General features: G+C 38.5%; 1 protein-coding gene across 4 annotated transcripts in view; it reads right to left on the reverse strand.

The window, feature by feature from the left end:
• Positions 1 to 25318, reverse strand: part of SPAG9 (sperm associated antigen 9) — a 135411-nt gene that overhangs the window by 34399 nt on the left and 75694 nt on the right. For all 4 annotated transcript variants that reach the window (XM_040640845.1, XM_040640843.1, XM_040640844.1 and 1 more), the window contains exons 6-11: positions 16666 to 16873; positions 16057 to 16156; positions 9611 to 9732; positions 3458 to 3515; positions 2004 to 2156; positions 1471 to 1522 (exon numbers count right to left, since the gene is read on the reverse strand). In XM_040640845.1, the coding sequence (XP_040496779.1) occupies positions 1471 to 1522; positions 2004 to 2156; positions 3458 to 3515; positions 9611 to 9732; positions 16057 to 16156; positions 16666 to 16873 (693 nt within the window). The remainder of the gene's footprint in view (positions 1 to 1470; positions 1523 to 2003; positions 2157 to 3457; positions 3516 to 9610; positions 9733 to 16056; positions 16157 to 16665; positions 16874 to 25318) is intronic.

Genomic DNA, 25318 nt, shown 5'->3' on the forward strand with positions numbered 1-25318 from the left:
AGTGCAGTAAGACCCAAAGAAGCATGCTCAAATCAACTTCTTTCTACGGTAATTCCTAAATGCTCTTCTGGGGAGGAAGACTGGTTTAACTGCAGGGCTTCTGTTTTGCTGAAGGGTGGGACAGTAAGAAAGAGGCTGAATTTCGCCCTCGGGGACCTCCTCCTTTGTCCTCCCTCCAGGTGCGAACTTCGCCTCTCTTTTAAACAAAGTCATACAACGGAGGATTCAAGGACTCTGAGTCTGCAGCACAGCAACGACACTCCTAGGTATAAGCCCTGGAAGAACCAGGAGACTTGCGCCATAATGTTCCTAACAACAGCATTGTTTGTGGTAGTAAAAAGCTGAAAATAACCTAAATATCCATTAATAGGAAAACAAATACATAAACTGTAATACAGTCGTACAATGGGATATTATAAGCAGTGAACATGAATAACTTCCCAGCACTACACTACAACGTAGGTGAATCTCAAACATGATGCTAGATAGAAGTAAATCTCTAAGTATGAAATAAAAAACAATGAAAATTAAACCATATTTTGTAGGGATGCATATATGTGTGATATGATAAAATTATTTTTTAAAAAAACTTTAAGTGAGCTCTACACCCAACATGGGGCTTGAACTCACCACAACTCCAAGATCAAGAGTGACATGTTCTACCAACTGAGCCAAGCAGATGCCCCGATAAAATCATTTTTTTGAAAGGGAAGAAAATGATAAATATAGGATAGTGGTCTCTCCGGAGGGGAGGGGCATAGGGTAGCTTCAATGTTTGATAATGTTCTAGTTCTTAGGTTAGGTGGTGGGTTCATTACGTTAATTTGTTATGTTTCTAACTTACATATGTTACATATATTTTTGGTATTTACCAAGTATTACACATTAAAAAAAGAGCAAGATTACAGGGGCATTAAATAATCATTTTGTACACGGCACCCACATATCTCAAGTCTGATGCTTGACCAGCAAACACCTGTTACAGGAATGATAATCTAGCTACCAACAGAGTTAATACGATGATAATTATATTGGCAAAAACTCATTTTAGTCTTTTGTATTTCCATACATTGAAAACAATATAAGCTGACTGCCTACTACTAAAGTTCTAGAATTCATGGTTTTTATGTTTAATACTATTAAACAACTTTTATACTTAAGCTTTCATATTTCTAAGTCAAAATCTGAGACAAAACAAACAGTAATAAAACCCAAAATGTTTCAGCTGGTCCTGAAGCTTGAACATGCAAATAAGGTCACAGCACAGGGTCACAGGAAAAAAAAAAAAAAGAGGACACCACATTTAGCGAGAAAGCTCAGCCTCTGGGTAAAATGTGGAGCATGAGCTATCCTACTCACGGCCACAAAGAGATCTTCTGACTTTTTATAATGCTATATCCAAAGCTCAATTAGCAAGATTTTCTTAAAAACCAAATGTGGTAAGAAAAAAACGTGAAATCATAAACCTACATCATCATCATCTTTTGCTTTTTGCCGTGCATCTTCGGCTTCTGCGCGAGCTCTGGTGGGGGAAAAAAGAACATGTTATTCGAGCTGCGTTCGTCTTCTCAAGGAATGAAAGAGTAGGTCAAAAATTTGAATCAACACTAAATGATTATTCTTCTCTTTCCAGAGTATTTAGCTGCCTTCACGTAGGGAACATTAGCGCAGCACTGTTCTCAGAAAAGAACAAGTATTAAAGAAAGCTGGGTGAAGGAAAAGAATGTTCCTAATTTCCTTATTAGCAAATTTTAGAATGGTTCTACTAACTTTTTTCACATGGTGACAGCCACAAAAAGTGACAGTGACAAGGCTGGGCAAGCGGAGGGGCGCGCTTACAGCACAGCCACCGCCAGGCACTCGGGGCCCCTCCCGATCCCGGCAGCGTGTGCTCCTCGCCCACTGGAGACGGCGACGACGGCTGGCCTCGGGGGGACACCCGTGACCCTTGGTGGCCCACTGGCAAAGACAGCCGGGTTCAGAACACCACAGAGAAAACTTACTTCCTAAGCTCCTCCTCCAGCTCCTTGTTCTTCTCCTCCAGCTTCAGCTTGGCTTGCTTTACCGCCTCCAGCTCCCCCTGCAGCACGTCCTTCTCGCAGGTCAGCTCATCCACCTTCGCTATCAAGTCATTCTTCACTACATTCAAAGCATGTCTAAGAAACACGGATTTCCCGTATATCGTTACAAATGAATACTCTCCCTGTCTTTCAGCTTATTCTCTTACAGACGAAAGTAACCATACAGTCACAACTGAATAACTGAATATTTTAAACTTTCTACCTGGTGTTGTTTGTAGATAAAGATAAAAAAACACACAACCATCCAAGTTTTTACTCTTCCCGCTTACCAAAGAATAAACAGGCAAAGCAAAGCAGACCACCAACTAATAAAAATTACCACAATTAACTAAGATTAAACTTTTACAAAATAGGATCCATAAGGGTACTGTTCTTAAACTCTGAAAAAAATATTACCTAATCAACAAAGTAAATTTATCTTTGAATTTACCTTTAATAATTGATGACAAAAAAGGTCTAAACTTGGGGGGGGGAACCTGAGGGGGGAATTTTTTTTTAATTTAATTTAAATTCAATTAGCCAAGGTATAGTACATCATTGTTTTTTGATATAATGTTCTTGGAAAAAAAAAAAAAAAACAAGATCAAGTTCTTTTGGGTACAGGTGGGCATAGTGCCTCATAACTGCATTCTAGTTTGGATATACCCAGATGTTCCAAAGTTGCTCTGACACAACAAATTAACAAAGGGGGCTGGGCTGCTTTTCCACAGGACTCAGGACCTGCCCCACAAAACTTGACTCCAATATGTTTGAGGTCTAAGGCCCCACAAATTATACCTGAAAACCGACAACTAAGGAGGGGAGCTGGGCTGGGTATAGATCAAAACATTTATGTAGAAATAAAGAAACCCCAGAAGAAAAGATAATAAAACAGGCATCTTAGGGGAGGGAGCAAAAAAAAGCACATGACATATCCAAGAAGGTTAGGAAGGCATGAATACTTGCAGGGTGGAAAAGCGATGAAAATCTATTTTTGCAAAAAACAGAGCAACAAAACCTATCTCTCAGGGAAATCAGGTCATATTGCCCATTTCCTTGTGTGTGTTGCGCGCACACCCAAACACAGAGAAGGGGAACAAGACAGGGTAGCTAGACTGTAGTCACATGCTGCGTTAAACTGAACAAGGGTCGCTGACTCAGAGGAGAAAATGCAGTATCTTGTGTTCCTTATTAAAATTCTGTATATACTGGGGCGCCTAAGTGGCTCAGTGGGTTAAGCGTCGTCTGTCTTTGGCTCAGGTCATGATCCCAGGGTCCTGCTCAGTGGGGAGCCTGTTTCTCCCTCTGCTCTGCCCCTTGCCCCTGCCTGTGCTCTCTCTCTCTCTTTCTGTCAAATAAATAAATAAATTCTTTTAAAAAATTTTGTATGTACTTACTTGGTTTCCAACAGTTGTGTATTTTCTAATATAAGATTCTCAACTTCACGACCCATTCCTACCAAAAAAAAATAAATATATAAAACCTTTCAAAAAATTTATCAAAAATTGTATAAACTTGTATTTAATCAACTAGAGACTCAAATTTTAATTTATAAATTTTATCTGTCCTTTAGTAACCTTATTTTGTCTATAATTTCATTTGATATATCTACTTGTATAGGTTATAAAATTATAAAGAATTATCCATCACAAAACAAAGCTAAACATTTTGTTAGCCAATTCTTTGTAACTATTAGCCTATTATGTTGTTTCTCATAGATAATTATTTCAAAACGATCAAGACTTTTCTGCCAAATATTCTAAAAAGTAACAGTAAAATATTTAGAGAAAAAAAAGAGTAAGCATTAATACAGATCAGAAATCATTTCCAAATCACTGCTGGTATTGTAGGCTTTTGCCTAAAAATTAGGTCTTACTAAGAAAGAAAGGCAGAAATAAGGCCAAAGAAAGACGGAACCCCAATGCAGATGAAACCTTACCAAAGAAATTATGGTCTTAAAGCCCATGCATTCCATGTAAAGCAAAAACAAAGAACAAGAAATGTTTTACGTAAGAAACAACATGAAAATAGATTATTAATCTGTAAAGTTTTATGCATGATATGAAATACACCTGGAATCACACAGTGTTATGATTTAATGCATAATGATGTGCAAAAGACAGAAATTAAGATGATTTCCTCCATTCATAAGGATGATCTCTGGTATGTTATACCTAAAAAAAAAAAATGCTTTACCAATTCTTTTGCACAATGAATAGTTAGATTGAAAATCCCACATCAATAATATAAAAGTTCTTTCAAAGTGCCACCTCTGAAATGATAATGTTCAGTTATTACTTTACAGAATCCTGTTTAATAATTTAATGAGGACTGTAAGGCAGATAGAGCATTCAGTGTAAGATCCAATGCAATGATCTTTAAGGAGAAGAAAGTTATTTAATTTGCTACTTACAAGAAACTGAAGAAATAAAACAACACACTAGGGAATTATCTCAAAAAGTTACAAAAACAAAAAGGCAAAACAAAGCAAAGCAAAAGACCCGCCATTCACTTATCCTAAGCTAATGTTGGAAAACTACATACAATGGAAGAAGTAATATTCATATAACCCAGCTATACAGGAAGCAAATCCTAAGAAAACTGTATAAGGGAAAGGACTTAACATGCCCCTTGATTTTTTTAAAAGGTAGTATTTCAAATGACTTAAAGATAATTTAAAACAAAACCAACCTAGGAATGCTAAAAATTCAATGCTCACATACAGACTCATATTTTGTCTGTATTATAATTATCTCAAATATTCTCAAAGATCAGGTTACTTCTACCATGAAGAATTAAATATCACACACAGTAGCTTATTTAATCATCTATGTATTCTCCAAAAGGTGAAAATAAAGACAAACTAAATTCCAATTCCAAAATGAATTTTGGCAAGATATGCTGAAATATTTCCTCTGGACTAATGTTTACTTTCAATAAAGCAATACAGTGAAAAGAAATAGGTTTAGATTGGTTGAAAAAAGCTTATGTAATGACTATGTTTGCTATAAACTCTCAAGCATGTAGGGAGAGAAGCATAAAAGCTGAAAATATATGGAAGGCAAAAAAAAAAAATAGTTGAGCAGAAAACAATGATGAGAAAGCATTACATGAGAACAGCAGCCAGGAGCACCTTGCTTAAAAAGCAATTATATTAAAGAATTTAAAAGCATACACACCAGAATATTCCCCTGGGTAAGCAGCCCAAGAGAAAAATGAATGAGAATCATAATTAGATTGTTTTCAGAAAGCAAGATCTATGCTCAATTATTTCAATAAGAGGAGACAATAAAATTTAAAAGATGTAGAGAAACGATTAAATACAATAAAGTGTAAATATTATAAATAAGAAAAAATTGTGAAATATGTACTCTATGGGAATCATATCTGATAATGTGGTTTCTAAAGTTTACACATTCTCAGTGAAGAGTTCCCTCAAAATCTCGTGTACAAATTTAATATATGGTCAATAGGATTGTCCAAACTTTTCATTTTGAAATGTATTGATAAAAACTAACTCATAACTATTAAAAAAACATAACTTGGAGGTGGCCCCATTTCTAGTCAAGGTTTCAACCAAACATAAACTTAGGTCTAACATATTTGGGAACTTTACCTATTAAAACAAGCAAAAAACTGCCTGGCAGATTTTAAAATCACAGAAGTCTCATTTGGATTTCAGCATCAACCCTAAAGCTAGGTCCATAGTTGGGCCTCCAAATTGTCTGTTAATCCGTTGAGAAAGTATGCACGACTTTGTCTACCTGCACATGCATTTTTCCAAAAGTACACTGCTTTCTTACAAATTCTCCCCTAAAGGAGTTCTAATCCTAAAAGGTGAAGAATCACAGAATTAGAGGTGAAATAAAACCATTACAACTATTTAGCAATCCATTCACTTAATCGCTGTGCTATGGTGCTGAAGACTCAGTAGTGAGCAAGGGACAAAGTTCTCTCGGCCACATTGAGCTTAGAGCCTACCCAGAGAGATGCGTACACACAAAATTACAGTAAAGTATAAAGAGCAGCATAATAAAGAAAATGAGTGCCACGAGAATACACTTCAGGGACAACTAAGCTTTAACCAAGGCAGAACTCCAACAGGAGGATATGCCATTTAAGCAGAGGCAAGGAGATATAAAGAGTTAGATATGCAGTTGTTTGTTTGTTTGTTTTTTAAAGAAAAGGAGTACACAAGCCTTGGTGATTGGTTCTGAGGGAAGAGGGAGAGATTCTGAATGGAGAACTGAGTGGGTGGATGGTGAGGCATTCACTGAGACAGTACACGCTGCACTAAGAAAGCTCTGAACAGGACAGTGATCATAATAAACTGAGCTTTAGGCACATCGAGTGTAAAGCCCTACAAATCATCTTAGAGGTGTCTCTTGGGCTGTTTTAAAGTAACAGCCTGGGGCTCTAGAAAAAGGTGCTGGAAGGAGATAAAAACTGTGTAGCAATTTTCCATGAAAGCCAAGAAACAAGAGCAAATAAGACTTCCCAAACAAAAAAGCAGGCCTGGGACACTGCTGTCCTGAAAGACCGGCAGAGGAAGAGGAACCTGCAAAGACTGAAAAAAAATAATCAGAGGCAGGAAAGTCTGTTTATCACAGAAATCCAGCAAAGATCGTGTTAAAGACAAATGTTATCTGAGAAGTCCTGTGAAAGAACGTAGAAGGAACCACAGGATAGAGCAAACAAGAAGTTGTTTCATGCCAGGTAGAGCGCGGGGAAGAATGCCCAGACTACAAGGGGATGAGATACAGGTGGGAAAGGGGAAATCCTGCCAGTTAAAAGCAGCTACGCTTTTTCAACAAGTCTGCTTTGTTCACTCATGTATCACAAGCATCTAGAATAGTGTCAGACACATAACATACCTCTTCCATATTGCTACATAAAGGTGTGACCAGAAATGGAAGGAAAGGGAGTGATAAGTTACGAAGGTACTATAGATAGAGGGGCAGAGGATAGCAGTACTTTCATTTTTAAATGGAAAAGATCTGAACATGTTTAAATGATGATAGAAGAAGTAAAGATAGTGAAGCTGAAAATATAGACAGATAACCAAGAGAAAGAAAATCCCAAGAGTAGGATGTATGATTTCCAAGTTCCAGAGTGTGGTTGTAGGGAGTACATGACTAAAGTAAATGGAAAAAAGAATCAATGAAAATAAAGTCAACAGACACGGGCAAATGGGGGGTAGGGTGGGGAGGAGTTTACCTCTTTAAAATTATTAAAATCAGAAAAAAATAATCTAAGTGTGGAGAATATGCATAATGATTGCAAAAATTTATATCCTCGAACAAGAGAAGAGTTTTACAGTAATATTGTAATTAAGAAAATGAGTTACAGAAATGGACTATGTACTTATTTATCAACCCAAGGTCAATTAAAGGACTTTGGAAAACAATTTTGTTAGTTTCACTATCTTCCATTTAGTATTACACCTCAATTACGATCATGAAACTGTATAGAAGAGAAGCCAGGGAACAAATAAGTGCCTTGGAAATTTCATTTACCATCTTTGACCAAAAGGTATTTATGCAGGCCTAAGTCACTACACTTAAGGTAATACAGTAAAAACTTCTAATCTGGAACATTCTAGAGATAAATATATCAATATTTGCAAAAGGGAAAAGACACTAGTTTACAGTTTATTTCTTATTTTCAAAGTAGAAAGAAAACCAGAGTATCAGGATTTTGCTTTTAACCTATTCATTATGCTTAATTTTCTGACTTAAAGAATGGAAGCTTTCAGAAAACACAGGATTTTAAAAGACCACAATTATTTCTAAGTACTCTGTGTCTTCTTAACTCTTTACAAAAAGGAAAGTTTGGGACCACCAACCTCAAAAATTATATTATTCAATAGTGGATTATGAAGGAGCAGAGTATACAAACTGCATTAAAAAGTACTTCATTCTAGTTAAATACAAAGGAGCAGCATGAAGGGATTTTGGGGGGGGGTGTATATTGATTCTGGTAGTGATTATACAACTCCATGCTTTTGTCAAAGGTCAAAAAATTCATCATAAAGAGTGATTTTTACTGTATATAAATTTGAATATAAATTTAAACACTTAAAAATTCTTCTAACATTTTTTGCATCTACCCTTCAATTTTGCCAGTGACTCAGTTTCATAAAAGGATCTTTTCATTCATTAATTGAATGTTAACTAAAGTTAATGTGTAAATTTAAAAATGGGGTGTTCCTTAAGGATTAATCTTTAGCCCTCCTTGAGAAATGCAAACTCATTCAATTGCTTCCAATACTTGACTTACACTTTAATGGTGGGAGTCTATGTCTAACTCAGAAAGTTTTATTTATAATAAACTTTCAATCTATCTTACTAGATAAGACTGTGAACTCCATTTAGGCAGAACCTATGTTTCCTGCAAAAAATACTTCACACTTTTGAGGACATAATGGTAATCAATAAATTTAATACAAATTAATGCAAGCAATCCCACTCCATATTCACAAAAATTGACGAACAGCACCTTTTGAGAACACTGTAGTCTGTATAATAATTACACTAATTACGTAAATTTCTTTAAGACCAGTATCTATTCCAAAGGCATGGGTTTTTAATACTGTAAGACTTTCAATCCTTTTAGATCTTAAGTTATAAGAAAGGTACGCCAAACCTAACTGACCTAAGTCAGAATCATGTCATTATTGTTCAGAGAGACTTCAGAGATCTCCTAGAGCAGGAGTCTATACATTCTTTCTGTAAAGGGTCAGACAGTAAATATTTTAAGTCTCTGTAAGCCATACGATCTGTTACAGACTACTTAACTTTGCTGTTGTGTGCAAAAGCAACTACAGACAATAAGTGGACAAACGAGAGTGGCTGTGTTCCAATAAAGCTTTATTCATACACATAGGAGATGAGCTGGATTTGGACCTATGAGCCACAGTTTGCTCAACCCCTGAACTAGAATCCGGCTCCTTCATTTTATACACAAAGAAACTAAGGCCAGGAGAGGTTAAGCTATTTGGCAAAGGTCACCAGATAAATAATGGAAGATGCAGTATTCTTTTCAAACCGGGTGTTCTTCAACACAAACTCTAAAAGCTACAGTTCCCATAGAGCTGAAACAGAATATTCTGTGAATCTCAGAAAAAAAAAAAAAGTATTATATTTTCTTATTAAATTAAGGTCAACAGAATTTAAAGGAATCTGTCTAAGCTAGGAACTAACTACCTATCAGTCTACACATCTACACGTCCACACACCTGGATGCACACCCCCCCCCCATATATATCACTGTGCTCCTTATGTGCAATACTGCTCTTGGAATATAGCACGTGTTCAATAAAATGTGCTGTATGAATTTCAAAATACAAATTAAAGTGCAATTCAATTTTAGGGATATCCATACACAAAGAAGCTTTCATTTAAAACTTTCATGATCTCAAAGAATACACTCCTATTAATTACCTGTTATGCTACTGATGAGTTAGGGACATGTTAAAGAATGATCAATTAAGTCATTTTAAAAATCTATTTTTAAAACAGTATGATACTTCTTCAGATAAGCTATCATACCTAGTAAATCTGCTCCTTCATCCACATCTCCAATTAGTCCTGAGCCGGCTGAAGACAGTTCTTCAAAGAGAGATTCTGTATTACGATCAAAAGCTTTGTTCTCTATGCCTTTGGTGGGAGTGCTATGCAACAGAAACAACACGACCAAATCAACAAATATTACAGACTTTTCCAACAGTGTAAAGTGAATACAACAGGCAAATAATTGTCTACCTGTAATTTACATTTAATACAAAATGTAATTTTAAAAGATTTCTAAAGGTTTCCTATGATATTTCCATTAAACTCCGCAGAAAGAACTGTCGAAGAAAATATAGAATGTTTATTTTTCGGTCATATCCCAGTAAACACAAACAATAAATGACAGCTAACAGAGAATTACTCTGCATTGTATCAGGCACTGTATAAGCGCTTTACCTTAATGAATCCTCGCACCTACTCTACAAAGGAGGTGTTATTATCCCAATTTTATAGAATAGGAAACTAAAGAGATTAAGGAATTTGCCAAGATCATCCAGCAAATGAGAGAAAGAGGCAGGATTCAAACCCAGACAGTCAGGCTTCAGAATCCATGATATTTACTAACTACCATGTTTTATGTTGTCTGGATATAAACTGGCATGGACATTTTATTTTTCTTTTAAGGGCGATTATAGTATCCGTTAAAATTCAGAATACAAATACCCACTGATCCAAGAATTCAATGTCAAAAACATCCTACAAAAATCCTACAAATGTAAAAGAATGGTCAGAGCAGCATTCTTATAGAAGCTAAAAGTTGAAATGACCTAACTGATCCTTAATAGGTCAGAGATAAGTTATGGATACACAAAAGTTAAAGATTTTTAACTATATAGTTAAAAAGTAAAGAAACCCATTATATAAAGGTGTTTTTTAAAAAGCAACGGGATGCCTGGGTGGCTCAGTGGATTAAGCGTCTGCCTTCAGCTCAGGTCATGGTCCTAGGGTCCTGGGATCAAGTCCTGCATCGGGCTCCTTGCTCGGCAGGTAGCCTGCTTCTCCCTCTGCCTGCCTCTCCCCCTGCTTGTGCGCTCACTCTCTCGTTTTTTTTAAAGATTTTTATTTATTGGACAGAGAGAGACAGCCAGCGAGAGAGGGAACACAATCAGGGGGAGTGGGAGAGCAAGAAGCCGGCTCCCAGCGGAGGAGCCTGATGTGGAGTTTGATCCCAGAACGCCGGATCACGCCCTGAGCCGAAGGCAGACGCTTAATGACTGAGTCACCCAGGCATCCCTGCTTGTGCACTCTCTTCTCTGACAAATAAAAATCTTAATTAATTAATTAATTAACAAGTTACAAAACAGTGTATATAAGCCCTTTATAGCATGGGATATGCAAAGAAATGGGGAAATGTGTATGCTTGGGCTTTAATGTCATATTAATAGAAAAAAGTTGGGGTGCCTGGGTGGCACAGTCAGTTAAGCATTGGACTCTTGGTTTCAGCTCAGGTCATGATCTCAGGGTCATGGAATGGAGCCCCATGTTGGGCTCTGTGCTCAGCGTGGAGTCTGCTTAGGATTCTTTCTCCCTCTGCCCCTGCCCCCTGCTCTCTCTCTCTCTGCATGGGTTTCCAGTTAAATTTGGTGGACTAAACACAGTCATTTACCACCCAATAGGACATAGGGAATAGAAAAAGAAATTGCAGATGAAATGTGAATAACATTCTGTAAGATGGAAAACAGGCAAACAGTAGAAACCGATTTGACAGACCAGTAAAAGCTGAAGTCTAAACCACTAGGATTTAGGGAGGAACTCAGTATGCTGCCAGAACCTCTGAAAGGCCCAGGCATTAAAGGAACCAGCAATCTACAGAAAAATGCATGAAGGGAGAACATAAAACAGAAGGCTGAGATGAAAGACAGCACAAGAAGCAGTATGAGTGAGATCCAATCCTCCAGAACAGAGACCTCCCTCCCCATAGCATCGCTCCCTAAACAATGGAGGCCATCTTCACATGTTCAAAACAGGAAACCAGAGAATCAGCATCAATTACTTAAGTACCAGCAAAACAGCCATGGAGCACCAGACCTTTAAAGAAGGCCTTTATTATAAAATAAAGAGTCCAGGAGTGCCTGGGTGGCTCCGTCGTTAAGCATCTGCCTTCAGCTCAGGGTGTGATCCCAGGGTCCTGGGATCAAGCCCTGCATCGGGCTCCCTGCTCCGCTGGGAGCCTGCTTCTTCCTCTCCCACTCCCCCTGCTTGTGTTCCCTCTCTCTCTGGCTGTCTCTCTCTCTCTGTCAAATAAATAAATAAAATCTTAAAAAAAAAATAAAGACAGTATTTGTTTAAAAAAATAAATAAATAAAATCAAATAGGGAGTCCAAAAACAAATGGACTATGACAGAGGCACTCAGAACAAAAGAGACAATGCCAAGCAACAGAAAAAACTTGACAACAATTAATTTTTTCAGACTAAACACTGCATCCATAGAAGAACAGCAGGACGTTATAAAAAGTAACCTTAGAAACTTTTAGGGGGGAAAAATATCAATGAGGGTTGAAAGATAAAGTTGAAGAAATCAACCCAAAATTAGAACAAAAGACAGAAGGGGGAAGGTGGAATGTGGAATTATGAAGGTTAGTCCAGGATGTTCAATAACCACCTAATAGATATTCCAGAAAGAGAGGAAGAGACAACAGTTAGGAGAAATAAATTTCTCAGAACTGGGAGTTATGAATTTCCAGATGAAAGAACTTACCACATACAAGATACAAAAGAAGACCCTTACATCAAGCACACGATCGATGAATTTTTAAAGGGAGGGGGGCACATGAGGGATAAAGCGAAGATCCTAAACGCTTTCAGAGAAAATAAACAAAAAAAGCAAGAACCCAAATGGCAACTCTTCAAACTCAACATGATAATTAAGCAATGTCTTCACAATTCTGAAGGAAAACTTCTGAAGATTTTCCAACCTAGAATTCTGTTAGCCAAGCTATCAATCATGTCTTCAAATGACATTTGTCATATTCAAGTTCTCCAAAAATTTACTTTCCATGCAGCCTTTGCCCAGAATGCTAGTAAGAATATGTTTTGTCAAGGGGCAATGGATGGCTCAGTCGGTTGAGCGTCTAACTCCTGATTTTGGCTCAGGTTATGATCTCCGGGTTGTGAGATCAAGTCCCACAGCAGGCTCTGCTCTGGGCATGGAGTCTGCTTGAGATTCTCTCTCTCTCCCTCTGCCCCCGCCACTTGCATGTGCTCTCTCTCTCTCTCTCAAATAAATCTTAAAAAAAAAAAAAAAAAAAAAAAAAAAAAAAAAGGAACATGTTCTGTCAAAACAAAGGCATAAATCAAGAAGCAAAGGGTGCCTGAGTGGCAGTGTTAAGCTTCTGATCTTGGTTTTGGCTCACGTCATGATCTCACAGTTGTGAGATCAAGCCCCATGTCAGGCTCAGCAGTCTGAGATTCTCTCTCTCTCTGCCCGTCCCCACTTGTGCTCGTTCTCTCTAAAATAAATAAGTAAGTCTTAAAAAGGAAGCACCAGCAGCAAGATGACCAGGGATCCAGGAAACAGAAGATACAACAGAGGACAGAGGTGACAAGAATTCCCGGTGGGGGGGCGCCTGGGTAGCGCAGTCGTTAAGCGTCTGCCTTCGGCTCAGGGCGTGATCCCAGCTTTCCGGGATCGAGTCCCACATCGGGCTCCTCTGCTGGGAGCCTGCTTCTTCCTCTCCCACTCCCCTGCTGTGTTCCCTCTCTCGCTGGCTGTCTCTCTGTCACATAAATTAAAAAAAAAAAAAAAAATCTTAAAAAAAAAAAAAAAAAAAAAAGAATTCCCGGTGGGATAGGGCAAACGCCAGGACCAGCGCCCACGACAGCCTAGGCTGGAGAATGCAAATAGAAAACCCCGGAGACAGAGTGCCAGGAAACTGGCTTTATACTTGGCCATTTTGAGAGTGTTTACATTTATGATTCGCAAGGTATCTGTCCATGAACTAATAATAGGTAGGTAGAAACCTAAGCAAAACAAAACAAAACAAAAATCCACCAGGTTTTACTAATTTAAGAAAAACAAAGTTGCTAAAGATAGGAAATATAATCACAGTGTATTCAGTGGCTAAACTGTGATCAGTATTTATACAGTCATAATGATTTAAACAATGAATGTTAATGTAACAAAAACAGGATTATATTGAGAGGATGAAAGGAAGGATGGTGGTCTGAGGAGCTGCATCCTTGTCATCCTCCACTAAAAAGTCAAGAGCTAGTCTCACAGTGTTTCTAAAACCAGGTTCCTCATTTGACCCACAGAATACAGAAAATGATTTGAGTGACTATTTTCTCAATTCTAGACGCACAGGAGTGTAGCTAATTCATTATACACAAAGGATGCCTCGGGGCATTAGGACTTAATTTTCTTACAGAATCCCAGCTGAGACACAGAAGGAGCCAGGAAAAGAAGCATAAGGATGTGATTTAGACACCTGAAGAAAAACAGCAAAAGAGAACTAAGATGTGGCTGCTGCCGCCACCACCACGTCCACAGTCATGCTGAAACATGAGTTCTCTGTGGACATGACTTCTGAAGGCAGCTCTAATGCGGTCAGTCAGGCGCTCAACAAGCTGGCGAGTTGAGTCTGACATGACCTGCCCAACAAGAAGGTTTGCATCAACTCTGAGCACAGTGTGGACACCCTGCTGGAGACCCTGGCGAAAACAGAAAAAGGCTGTTTCCTACCTCGGCCCCAAGACGGACCAAAGGGGGCAGGATGCTGATCCTCTCCTGCCTTTCAGACAGACGCAGGGCCTGGCAGTCCTGCTCAGTGATGGCAGTTCCTGCCGAGACCCTTATTTAGCCTGCTGGCCCTCCCCAGCTTCCCTGCAATGAAGCTGAACCACTTTTGTTGAGGAAAAAAAAGAGAACGAAGAAGCAAGAGACACTGCCTCTTGAGAATGGGAATGAGGGGTGGGTAGGGGAAAGGGACTACTATCGCCCTTCATAGTTTGTATTATTACCATTTGACCTTAATAGTATACATGCATTAGTCTAATAAAAATTTTTTTTTAATTTTTAAAGAGGGTCAGAATGACAAACTGAACCTGCTAATAAGCAGCGGCATCTCCTTAGGCTTAAGAGAGGATAAAGAGCGAATTTCACTTTTTATACTCTGCACTGTTTCCTTTGTTTTTTTGGTTTTTTAAGAGATAGCACATGTACAAGTGGTGGGAGAGGGGGATGGGGAGAGAGAGAATCCCAAGCAGGCTCTACGCCCGGCATGAAGAGGCACGAAGACCCATGCAGGGCTCGATCTCACGAACCTGAGATCAGGACCTGAGGCACAATCAAGAGTCGGACATGTAACCAACTGTGCCAGCCAGGTGCCCCTACATTGCTTACATTTTTAAATAAACAATAAAGAAAAAAACTATTTTCACAGGACATGGCCTTTGAAATCAGAGTCCTAGATCGAATGCCAGCTCCACCTGCTCACGAGGTTATCTTGGACACGTTACTACACATTTCTGAGCTTCCTTATCTGTAAAATGGGGATGAAGACGTTGACTTCATAAGGTTGTAATTAAAATTATATTAAATGATGATGACAATAATACTACCTAACATTTATTAAACTGGGCCCTTTGCCAATGATTTAACATACATTGATTCATTTACTCATAATCATCTGAGGTATTATCGTAATTCCCTTTTTTGGAGGAGAAAATATACCTCAGCCAAGGCGGTATTTGAACCAACATAATCTTAGTCTAGGTTCATGCTTTTAACCACGACTGTAGCGATCAATAAACAGCATGTATTTTTATGGTCATCATTATTAAAGGATAGATGTTATGGAAGAAATTAAAAGAAAGGCAGTAGCTCCTGTGGGAAATTCGTGAACATTCATATGTTTTAGATTGACCATACATAAAATTCTCTTCCCACCACTAAACAGCCTCCCCATGTAAAATGAGAATAATTTTTTCCAATAATGAGATCATTACACTTTGGGCTTTTTTTGTTTTGTTTTTTTGAGTAGGCTTCACACCCAACATGGGGCTTGAACTCACAATCCTGAGATCAAGAGTAATCTGCTCTACTGAGCCAGCCAGGCTCCTGAAATCATTAGTTTTGAAGTGAGTACATATCTTCTTCCTGATCTGGCGGAAGGAACAAAGTTTGCTCAAATTGTTACTTCCCCTACACTTGTTTCTTTGTTTCCTCAAATTCCAGAAAGTATTGGTTGCACCTTGGCTGTGTTTTTCCGCTATGCTTCCATATGCTCCTAATCCCTGCTGCAGCAAAGGCAACATTTCACAAAACATTTAATGTCCATTTCAAAAATGGAAACTAGAATATAATACTAACATTTCTTCAGCAAAACATCTGCCCTTTTTTCTGGCAAGAGACCAGAGAATAATAGTATGCTTCTGGGAGAGGGGAAAGGAAGGATAAAATGTCTTCATTTGACATTGACAGTACCTTGAGCCTTTATATCCACTGAGATCTTTGTCCATATCCAACTCAGGAGTGGATTCAATGATTGCTTGAACTTCTGACTTCTCTTCATTTTCAGCAGAGCCTTAGAAAAAGGACAAGATGACATAAATAACGCATATATCACATACTGCCCCTCATGAAAATCCTGTTGCTTCAATGGTTATAAATACATCATTTGATCATTAAAAAAATTTTAAGGAGTGGATTCTAGGAAACACAGGATTAGACAATATATCATATATTCAATTAACAGTGAATATCAAAAACTGATAAATAACCAAAGTTTTTATTTGTATTTCTTGGGACACGGTCCATTGTAACCCAGGGTAGGACTCCCTGTTTGTTTTTTTACTAATTAAGGGATGAAATACAGAGAAATTAAATATGAAGACTATTCTCCTGCCTTTCAGGCTCTCCAATCCCCCGGCTCCCCAAATCTGCCTCGCCAAAACTTTATTTGATCATCACCCCTTTTAACCTTACTTATAATTGAGTATCATTTTATAAATCTAAAGCAGTAACACCCCTAAAGATGTATTTTTTCATACCCACATGATCTTTACTAGAAAGTAAAGAATTAGGGTCACCTACCTGTTGAAACATTTCTAGTTTCTTGGGCTACCTGTACTTCAATATGCTTGCTTATCTCTGATTTATTTGGTGTATCTGCAATCTTCACAAATCCTTCATTATCTTCCTTTAAGGGCGTATCCGTAGGAATTGTGGCCACATCTGATGCAGCTGTTGATGCTGGAGTGGTAGCTTTAGATCCTCCTTGGCTAACATCAGAAAGTTCATCCTACAAATAAAAAGAATTATTGGGGGGGTGCACCTGGGTGGCTCAGTCGGTTAAGCGTCCAACTCTTGATCTCAGCTGAGGTCTTGATCTCAGGGTTTTGAGTTCAAGCCCTGTGCTAGGCCCCACGCTAGGCACTGAGCTTAATTTAATTTAAAAAAAGGAATTATGGGGAAATCTTTAAATGATTAATTTATTTTAAGCCATTTTCTTAAATGGGGTAAGAAAAAAACTTGCAGAGAGAAAATTCTATTAAAAAACAGTAATAGAGGGGTGCCTGGGTGGTTCAGTCGTTAAGCCTTTGGCTCAGGGTGTGATCCTGGCGTTCTGGGATCGAGCCCTGCATCAGGCTCCTCCACTGGGAGCCTGCTTCTTCCTCTCCCACTCCCCCTGCTTGTGTTCCCTCTCTCGCTGGCTGTCTCTCTGTCAAATAAATAAAATCTTAAAAAAAAAAAAAAAAACTAAAAACAAAAAACAGTAATAGAGGCACCTAGGTGGCTCACTTAGTTTAGCGTCTGCCTTCGGCTCAGGTCATGATCTCAGGGTCTTGGGACAGAGCCTCAAATTGGGCTCCCTGCTCATCGGGGAATCTGCTTCTCTCTCAACCTCTGCCCCCCGCCTCGTGCACACGTGCCCTCTCTCTCTCCCTCAAGTAAATGAAATCTTAAAAAAAAAAAAACCAAAAAAACCCCAAAAAACCCACACACAAAACCAGCAGTGGAATAACAAGGCTCTGAATCTCAGGAGACATGCGGTTTTGTACACAATATTCTTAAAACATCCTGCATCCAGATCATCTGAAATACTGCTAAAGGGGCATATTCTAAGTCTAACTCCAAGCTTTAGGCAGTGAGACCAAGTAATCTGCATTTTAAAAAGTAACCCAGGTGATAATTACTATTCTAGGGTCCACATACAGTCTTCATGAAGGACATGTCCAGATTGAATTTCATGCAAAAATTTGTGCAGAACGCACTTTTCTGGGAAAAAAAATAAATCTACAACTTTTATCAGGTTTTTCAAAGGGGTTTGTGGCAAATAACTAAAAACAGTTGTCCAAAAATTGAATCGCTATGCAGGACACCTGAAACTAATGTAACATTGTGTGTCACTTACACTTCAGTAAAAAAACCCAAAAAAGGTGGGGGAGGGGATTTTAAAAAAATATTTAAAAAAAGAAAAGAAAGAAAAAAAAAAAAAAAAGAAAGAAGAGCACCTGGTGGGCTCAGTTGGTGGAGCATGTGACTCCTGATCTCAGGGTCATGAGTTTAGGCCCCATGTTGGGCATACAGCCTACTTAAAAAGAAAAACAAATACAGTTGTTCAATGGCTACGAATAATGACCCAGTTCTTTTTGAGCAAAATACCCAGATCTTTGGGGAAAAAAAAAAAAAAAGAACCTAGGGCAACTGGGTGTCTCAGTCAGTTAAGTGTCTGACTCTTGGTTTTGGCTCTAGTCATGGTCTCAGGTTTGTGAGATCCAGCTCTGCGTTGAGCTCCGTGCTAAAAGTGGAATCTAGGATCCTCTCTCTGTCTGCCCCTCTCCTCCTCCAAATAAGTAAAACCTTTAAAGAGAGAGAGAGAGAACCTGACAAAAAGTTTACCAGTAATAGTAGGAGGAGGAGGAGGAAGAAGAAGAATTAGGGTAAATTAGTGAGTTTACCATTCACTAAATGTTTGACTCTGGGTAAGTTATGTATTCTTTTCTATATCTATCTCTTCTTTGTAAAATAGAGACAATGGTATATAATTAATAAATTATAAGTTATTCTCCATAATGACTTAGCAAAGTGTTCACACATACTAAGTATTTAAAATGTTAGCAACTGGGGCGCCTGGGTGGTTCAGTTGGTTAACCATCAGCCTTCAGCTCAGATCATGATCCCAGGGTCCTGGGATTGAGCCCCGAAGTGGGCTCCCTGCTCAGTGGGGATCCTGCTTCTCCCTCTCCCTCTTCCCTCTTCCCTCTGCTTGTTCTCTCAAATAAATAAAATAAAAAATAAAAGGTTAGCAATTATTATATAGCAAATAATACATTATGCACAACTCTGAGACTCTTGAAATGCATGCTTTTGGCCTAAAGCAAAAAGAATATATAAACATACTAAGTTATGCTGTGGTGCAGGATGATTTTTAGTGACTTTTATTTCCCTCTTTGAAATTTTATTTTTGGGGCGCCTCGGTGGCTCAGTAGTTAAGCATCTGCCTTCAGCTCAGGTCATGATCCCAGGGTCGTGGGATCGAGCCCCACATCACCTCCCTGCTCAGCGGGAAGCTTGCTTCTTCCTCTCCCACTGCCCCTGCTTATTCTCTCTCTTGCTGTCTCTCTCTCTGTCGAATAAATAAAATCTTAAAAGAAAGAAAGAAAGAAAGAAAGAAAGAAAGAAAGAAAGAAAGAAAGAAAGAAAGAAGGGAGGGGAGAGGAGGGCAGGGAAGGGAGAAAAAGAAAGAAATGCAGAATCCCAGGCCCCACACCAGACCTACTGAGGCTGAATCTGCACTTTAAAAAAGTAATAATGAAATAATGTAAAATAAAATATTTTTTTTAACTTTTAAAGCACATTGTTAAAAATATATTACAGCTATAAAACTAATGAAACAGAATCCAAGCCATTAAAAAAAAACAAATAACACCATACCAATCAAAATTACATATATACTCTAAGCTTTATATTATGCTGAGAGATTTAGGTTGTTTCAGGTGCTGAGAAGTCAGAGAGTGTTCAAATTAAAATTAAAATTTTAAATTCTATTCAAGTATAAGAAAGCATTTTTGGCATACAGTCACCTGCCTGTGCTACGGTGGAAAGCAATCACAATGAAAGCAACCACACTTGGGGAACTCTATCACTGAAACACTTAGCTTTACAACATTAAAACATTTTCATGTTTCATCTCCGTTAACTTACTATTATGAATTTTGATGTAGCACAAATGTCACTACCAAGAGTGGCTGAATGAATATAAAAGCAATTACCAGATGAGAACATAGGGTTATGTAAATTATATTTGCTGTGGCAAATCAAGAGCTCTTTATCCAGAAGATGTGGTGTATATATATATCAAGCCCTGTGCTTGATATATATAAAATGGAGTATTATTCAGCCATAAAAAAGAATGAAAACTTGCCATTTGCAACAAGGATGGAGCTAGAGAATGTTACACTAAGTGAAATAAGCCAGTGAGAGAAAGACAAATACCATGATTTCACTCACATGTGGAATTTAAGAAACAAAACAAACAAGCAAAGGAAGAGAGAGAGAGAAAGAGAGCAAGCCCAAGAAACAGCCTTTTAACTATAGAGAACAAACAAATGGGTACCAGACAGGAGGTGGGCAGAGGGATGGGTGAAACAGATGAAGGAGATTAAAGAGTACATTCATCTTGAGGAGCACTGAGTAATATACGGAACTGCTGAATCATTATTACTGTACATCTGAAACTAATATAACACCGCATGCTAACTAACTGGAATTAAAATTTTAAAAAAGACTTCTTTATCCCTTCAACAGTGCCCCACACCCCACTCTTCATCGCTACCCCAGACTCTGAGGGTTGTTTTTTTTCCTGTTTTTTGTTGGTCTGTTTGTAAATGTTGAGAGATAAAGAATGTCACAGAATGTGAATGCCACACCAGCGTGAGTTACCCATTTAAGAGTCTGAGCATCTTGGCTCTACTGACGGGCTTGAGCTCTAACACATGGTTCAAACCCAAGTGTTTGCCAAAGACCTCCATCCTAGATCTTGCTATTCTCAATTTCTGAGTTTATACTGTACTTGGACTTGAACTAATAGCTGGTCAGCAACCAATTATTTTATTGCTCACCATCATTTTAAGAAACACACATATCCACAACAGATAATGATCCATTTACCAAAAACAAATCTCCCCTGAGACTCTGAATCTATCAAAGGAAAAATAAAATAGTATATCCACGTTAGCATACAATACTTAAAATGAACTTTCAGTGACATGGGAAAATCCTTAAATGTTAAATTGGAAAATATACATGTATAATATATAAAATAAAAAATAAATGTATACATGACATCATTTATAACTGCAAAAAACCGCAAACAACTTAAATGCTTCAAAATAGGAAATTAAGCAAACTACACTTATATACCCATACAAGAGAATATTATGCAGGAATTAAAAACTGTGCTGTAGAGGGGTATTTACTGAAATGGAAAATATTCAAAATATTTTGCAAAGAGACTGGGGATTAAAACAATCCAGTACAGGGGCGCCTGGGTGGCTCAGTCGTTAAGCGTCTGCCTTTGGCTCGGGTCATGGTCCTGGGATCCAGCCCCACGTTGGGCTCCCTGCTCAGTGGGGAGCCTGCTTCTCCTTTTCTCCCTCTCTCACTCCCCCTGCTTATGAGCGCAAGCACTCTCTCACAAAATGAATCAAAATAAAAACTTAAAAAAAAATCCAGTACAGGGGCGCCTGGGTGGCACAGCGGTTAAGCATCTGCCTTCGGCTCAGGGCGTGATCCCGGCGTTATGGGATCGAGCCCCACATCAGGCTCTTCTGCTATGAGCCTGCTTCTTCCTCTCCCACTCCCCCTGCTTGTGTTCCCTCTCTCGCTGGCTGTCTCTATCTCTGTCGAATAAATAAATAAAATATTAAAAAAAAAAAATCCAGTACAGTATGAGTGATTAAGAAAATATAGTTAGAAAAAGCTTTGTCAGGGCAATGATGATTTTGATAGTGGCTGCCACTGGGTAGTTGGATAATGAGTGATTTTTACCTTTTCTTTGCCCTTGTTGGCGCTCATTTATATATAAATGTATGTGTATGTATATATGTATGCATACACAAGTAGAAAAAATTACAAAAATCAGACTATAAATCTACATATGAAATATGGTCTCAAAAAAATATTTTAGCTATATTAAGTGGCTACAGATAATAGGTAATTTTTTTTTCCTTCTTATTAAAAACTTTTGTTTCCATATTTTTTTTTTGAAGATTTTATTTATTTATTTGACAGAGAGACGGCCAGCGAGAGAGGGAACACAAGCAGGGGGAGTGGGAGAGGAAGAAGCAGGTTCCAAGCAGAGGAGCCTGATGTGGGGCTCGATCCCAGAATGCCGGGATCACGCCCTGAGCCGAAGGCAGACGCTTAATGACTGCGCCACCCAGGCGCCCCTGTTTCCATATTTTTTAACAGTAGGCACATGTTACTATTATAATAAGGAAAAAAGTAAATGAAGTTTGGAATAAATTTGAATTAGTGTAACTAGATGAAGTTATCTTTCACTGACAAAGTTGAGAAAACTATCAATACTATTAATGCATTGGGAGCTACCCATTATTTATTGCCTTGTGTCTAAGACAACTGATTACCCATCACATGAAGTGCAACACTAAATATACTGATAAAATATGCTGATAAAATTAGCTGCATTGGATAGCCAACTATTCTGTGCATCTCAAATACTAGGCTGATTTCTAGGGGGAAGGAAGAAAACCAAAGAAATAGCTCCATTCTCTATCATTTCCTCCCCTCTTAAAACTAAAGGACAAAATTGCTGACTATTTCCCCGAGCTGGTGACCGACGCCTAATATAGAAGTATCTGATAAAAATTTACTAAGTGAAGCAAATTAGCTTGTTTGGAGTTAGGAAAATGATGGTCTTATTTGTGGAACCAAAGACACTGAAGACAAATAGAGGCTGCCCTTAGTACCACTCTCATAAGTCCTTGCTGTATACTCTATTAACACTTAAATTCATCAAGACTGTGGATTCAGAAAGCCCTAGAAAGAATCAAGTTCATCTTTAATGAAAAAATGACATGCCTTTGAAACTATCTGAAAAACAATTTGACAAGTCCCTTGGAGGTTCAGTGGGTTAAGCATCTGCCTTTAGCTCAGGTCATGATCCCAGGGTCCTGGATCCAGCCCCATGTCAGGCTCCCTGCTCAGCAGGGAGTCTGCTTCTCCCTCACCCTCTGCCTCTCCCCCTGGCTCATGCTCGCTCGCTCTGTCTCTCACTCTCTCTCAAACAAAGAAAATCTTTAAAAAAACATTACTTAGTAATTAAAGAGTTCAAAACAAACAGTTTGACCAAAGTCCTCCTCCCCAAATTCATTTGTGGATCTGGGAGTACAGAATAAAGCAAGCAAGAGAACTGCACCTAAACCAGGAAAAGGACTATGCCATCTTAGGGATTTTCAAGGTTTGGGGCTACAAGAAGTAGTAAATTAGGATCTGCTTAGAAGAAAATTTTAAATTTGTCATGGACTATCCAAGTAACATGAGATTTATTTATCTGTAACTTACCTTTTATAGTTTTACCATATAAAAATATTTTACACTCATTAAAATAGCTCACTGTGTGGGCTGTACTTCTGGATCTTAGGGAGAGCTGAGGAGAGAAAAGCTCTGAAATTTAAGGGACCGTTTTCAAAGGAAGCATTTCTCACTGGTCTCCCAGGCAGTGGTGACATAAAGCTCCTAAGATTAGTAGGAAAGCACTGACATGAGAAAAGTCTCTGCTACAATGTTTGGTTGGAGGGAGGCACAGTATTCTTGTATTGCATTCCTGTGGAAGAAATTATGTAATTCTGTCACTAACAATGCCTCCAACTAAGACAGAATGAAGAAAGACAAGCTTAAATATTAATCTGTTAAAAGATAAAGTATATCACTTTTGGTCAACAGTAAGCTTTTAAGGTACCACGTGCAAAACAAGAGAAAATTCTTGGGGCGCATGGGTGGTGCAGTCGGTTAAGCATCTGCCTTCAGCTCAGGTCATGAGCCCAGGGTCCTGGGATCAAGCCCGGCATTGGGCTCCCTGCTCAGTGTGGAGTCTGCTTCTCCCTCTTCCCTGCCCCTCCCCCCACTCATGGTCTCTCTCTCTCTCTCTCTTACTCAAATAAAAAATCTTAAATTTTTAGGTAAAAAAATAATTAATTAAAAAATAAAAGGTGTCATTTAAAAATGTTATACAAACAGGTAACAAGCATGAAAAGATGCTCAACGTTACTAATCAGACAAATACAAATAGAAACTACTGTATCACCTTGCACCCCTTAGGATGGCTACTATCAAAAACAAACAGAAAATAACAAGTGTTGGTGAGATGGGGAGAAATTTGAACACTTTTACGCTATTGGGAGGATTATAAAATGTTGCAACTGTCTTGGAAGACAGTATGGTATTTCCTCAGAAACCTAAAAAAAGAAGTACCATACAATCCAGCAATACCCCCTCTAGGTATATATCCAAAAGAATTGAAAGCAGGATCTTGAAGAGACATTTGCTCCACCCATGTTCATAGCAGCATTACTCACAATAGCCTAGAGGTAGAAGTGACCCAACTGTCCATGAAGGGATGAATGAATGTATCAAATGTGGTCCATACATACAATGGAATATTATTCAGCCTTAAAAAGAAAGTCAGTCACATACTACAACAGAGATAAATCTTGAGGACATGGTGCTGAGTGAAACAAGCCAGTTACAAAAGACAAATACCACATGATTCTACTTACATGAGCACCTAAAGCAGTCAAACTCCTACAAAATAGAGTAGAATGATGGTGGCTGGGGCTGGGGAAGTGGAGAGAGGGAGTTATTTAATGGGTACAAAGTGTCAGGTTTGCAAGATGAAAAAGTTCTAGAGATCTATTTCACAACAATGTGAATATTCTTAACATTACTGAACTGTGTGCTTTAAAAATGATGAAGATGGTAAATTTTAGGGGCACCTGGGTGGCTCAGTCGGTTAAGCTTCTACCTCAGCTCAGGTCATAATCTCAAGGTCCTGGATTGAGTTCCGAGTAGGGCTCCCTGCTTATCAGGGAGCCTGCTTCTCCCTCTCCCTCTGCCCCTCCCCCTGCTCGTGTTCTCTCTCTCTCTCTCTCCCAAATAAGTAAAAAAAGAAAAGAAAGATGGTAAATTTTATTCTGTATGTATTTCCTACACACAAAAAAGAAAACAGGTGTCATTACTTCTAGCTTCACTTGAGATACTATGGTGAAAGTTATCTGGTCTTTGTGCCATTTTCTTACTGGCTTTAGATATCAGGCTAAAAGTCTATAAGCCTTTACAAAATATTTTCAGTTGTTCCATTCATCAAATATCTCCCTCACGTGCTCAGTCCTGCACAGAATATTTACGTCACGTGTTAGTCAGCATTGCCCTGTAACTATTTATGTTCTAAGAAACTATAACTTAAATTTACAACTATAAAAGAAATTATCTAAGGACAACTTAGAAATGGGGGGTGCCTGGGTGGCTCAGTCGGTTCAGCATCCGACTCTTGGTTTCGGCTCAGATTATGATCTCAAGATTGTGAGATCAAGCCCCACATCGGGCTCCACACACAGCATGGGGTCTGCTTGAGATTCTCTCTCCCTCTCTCCCTTTGCCCCTCCTCTTGCTCCTGCACAAGCACACTCTCTCTCAATCAGTAAAATCTTGAAAGAAAGAAGAA

The sequence above is a fragment of the Ursus maritimus genome, unplaced genomic scaffold, assembly GCF_017311325.1.
Source record: "Ursus maritimus isolate PB19 unplaced genomic scaffold, ASM1731132v1 scaffold_24, whole genome shotgun sequence".
NCBI classification, from domain to species: Eukaryota; Metazoa; Chordata; class Mammalia; order Carnivora; family Ursidae; genus Ursus; species Ursus maritimus.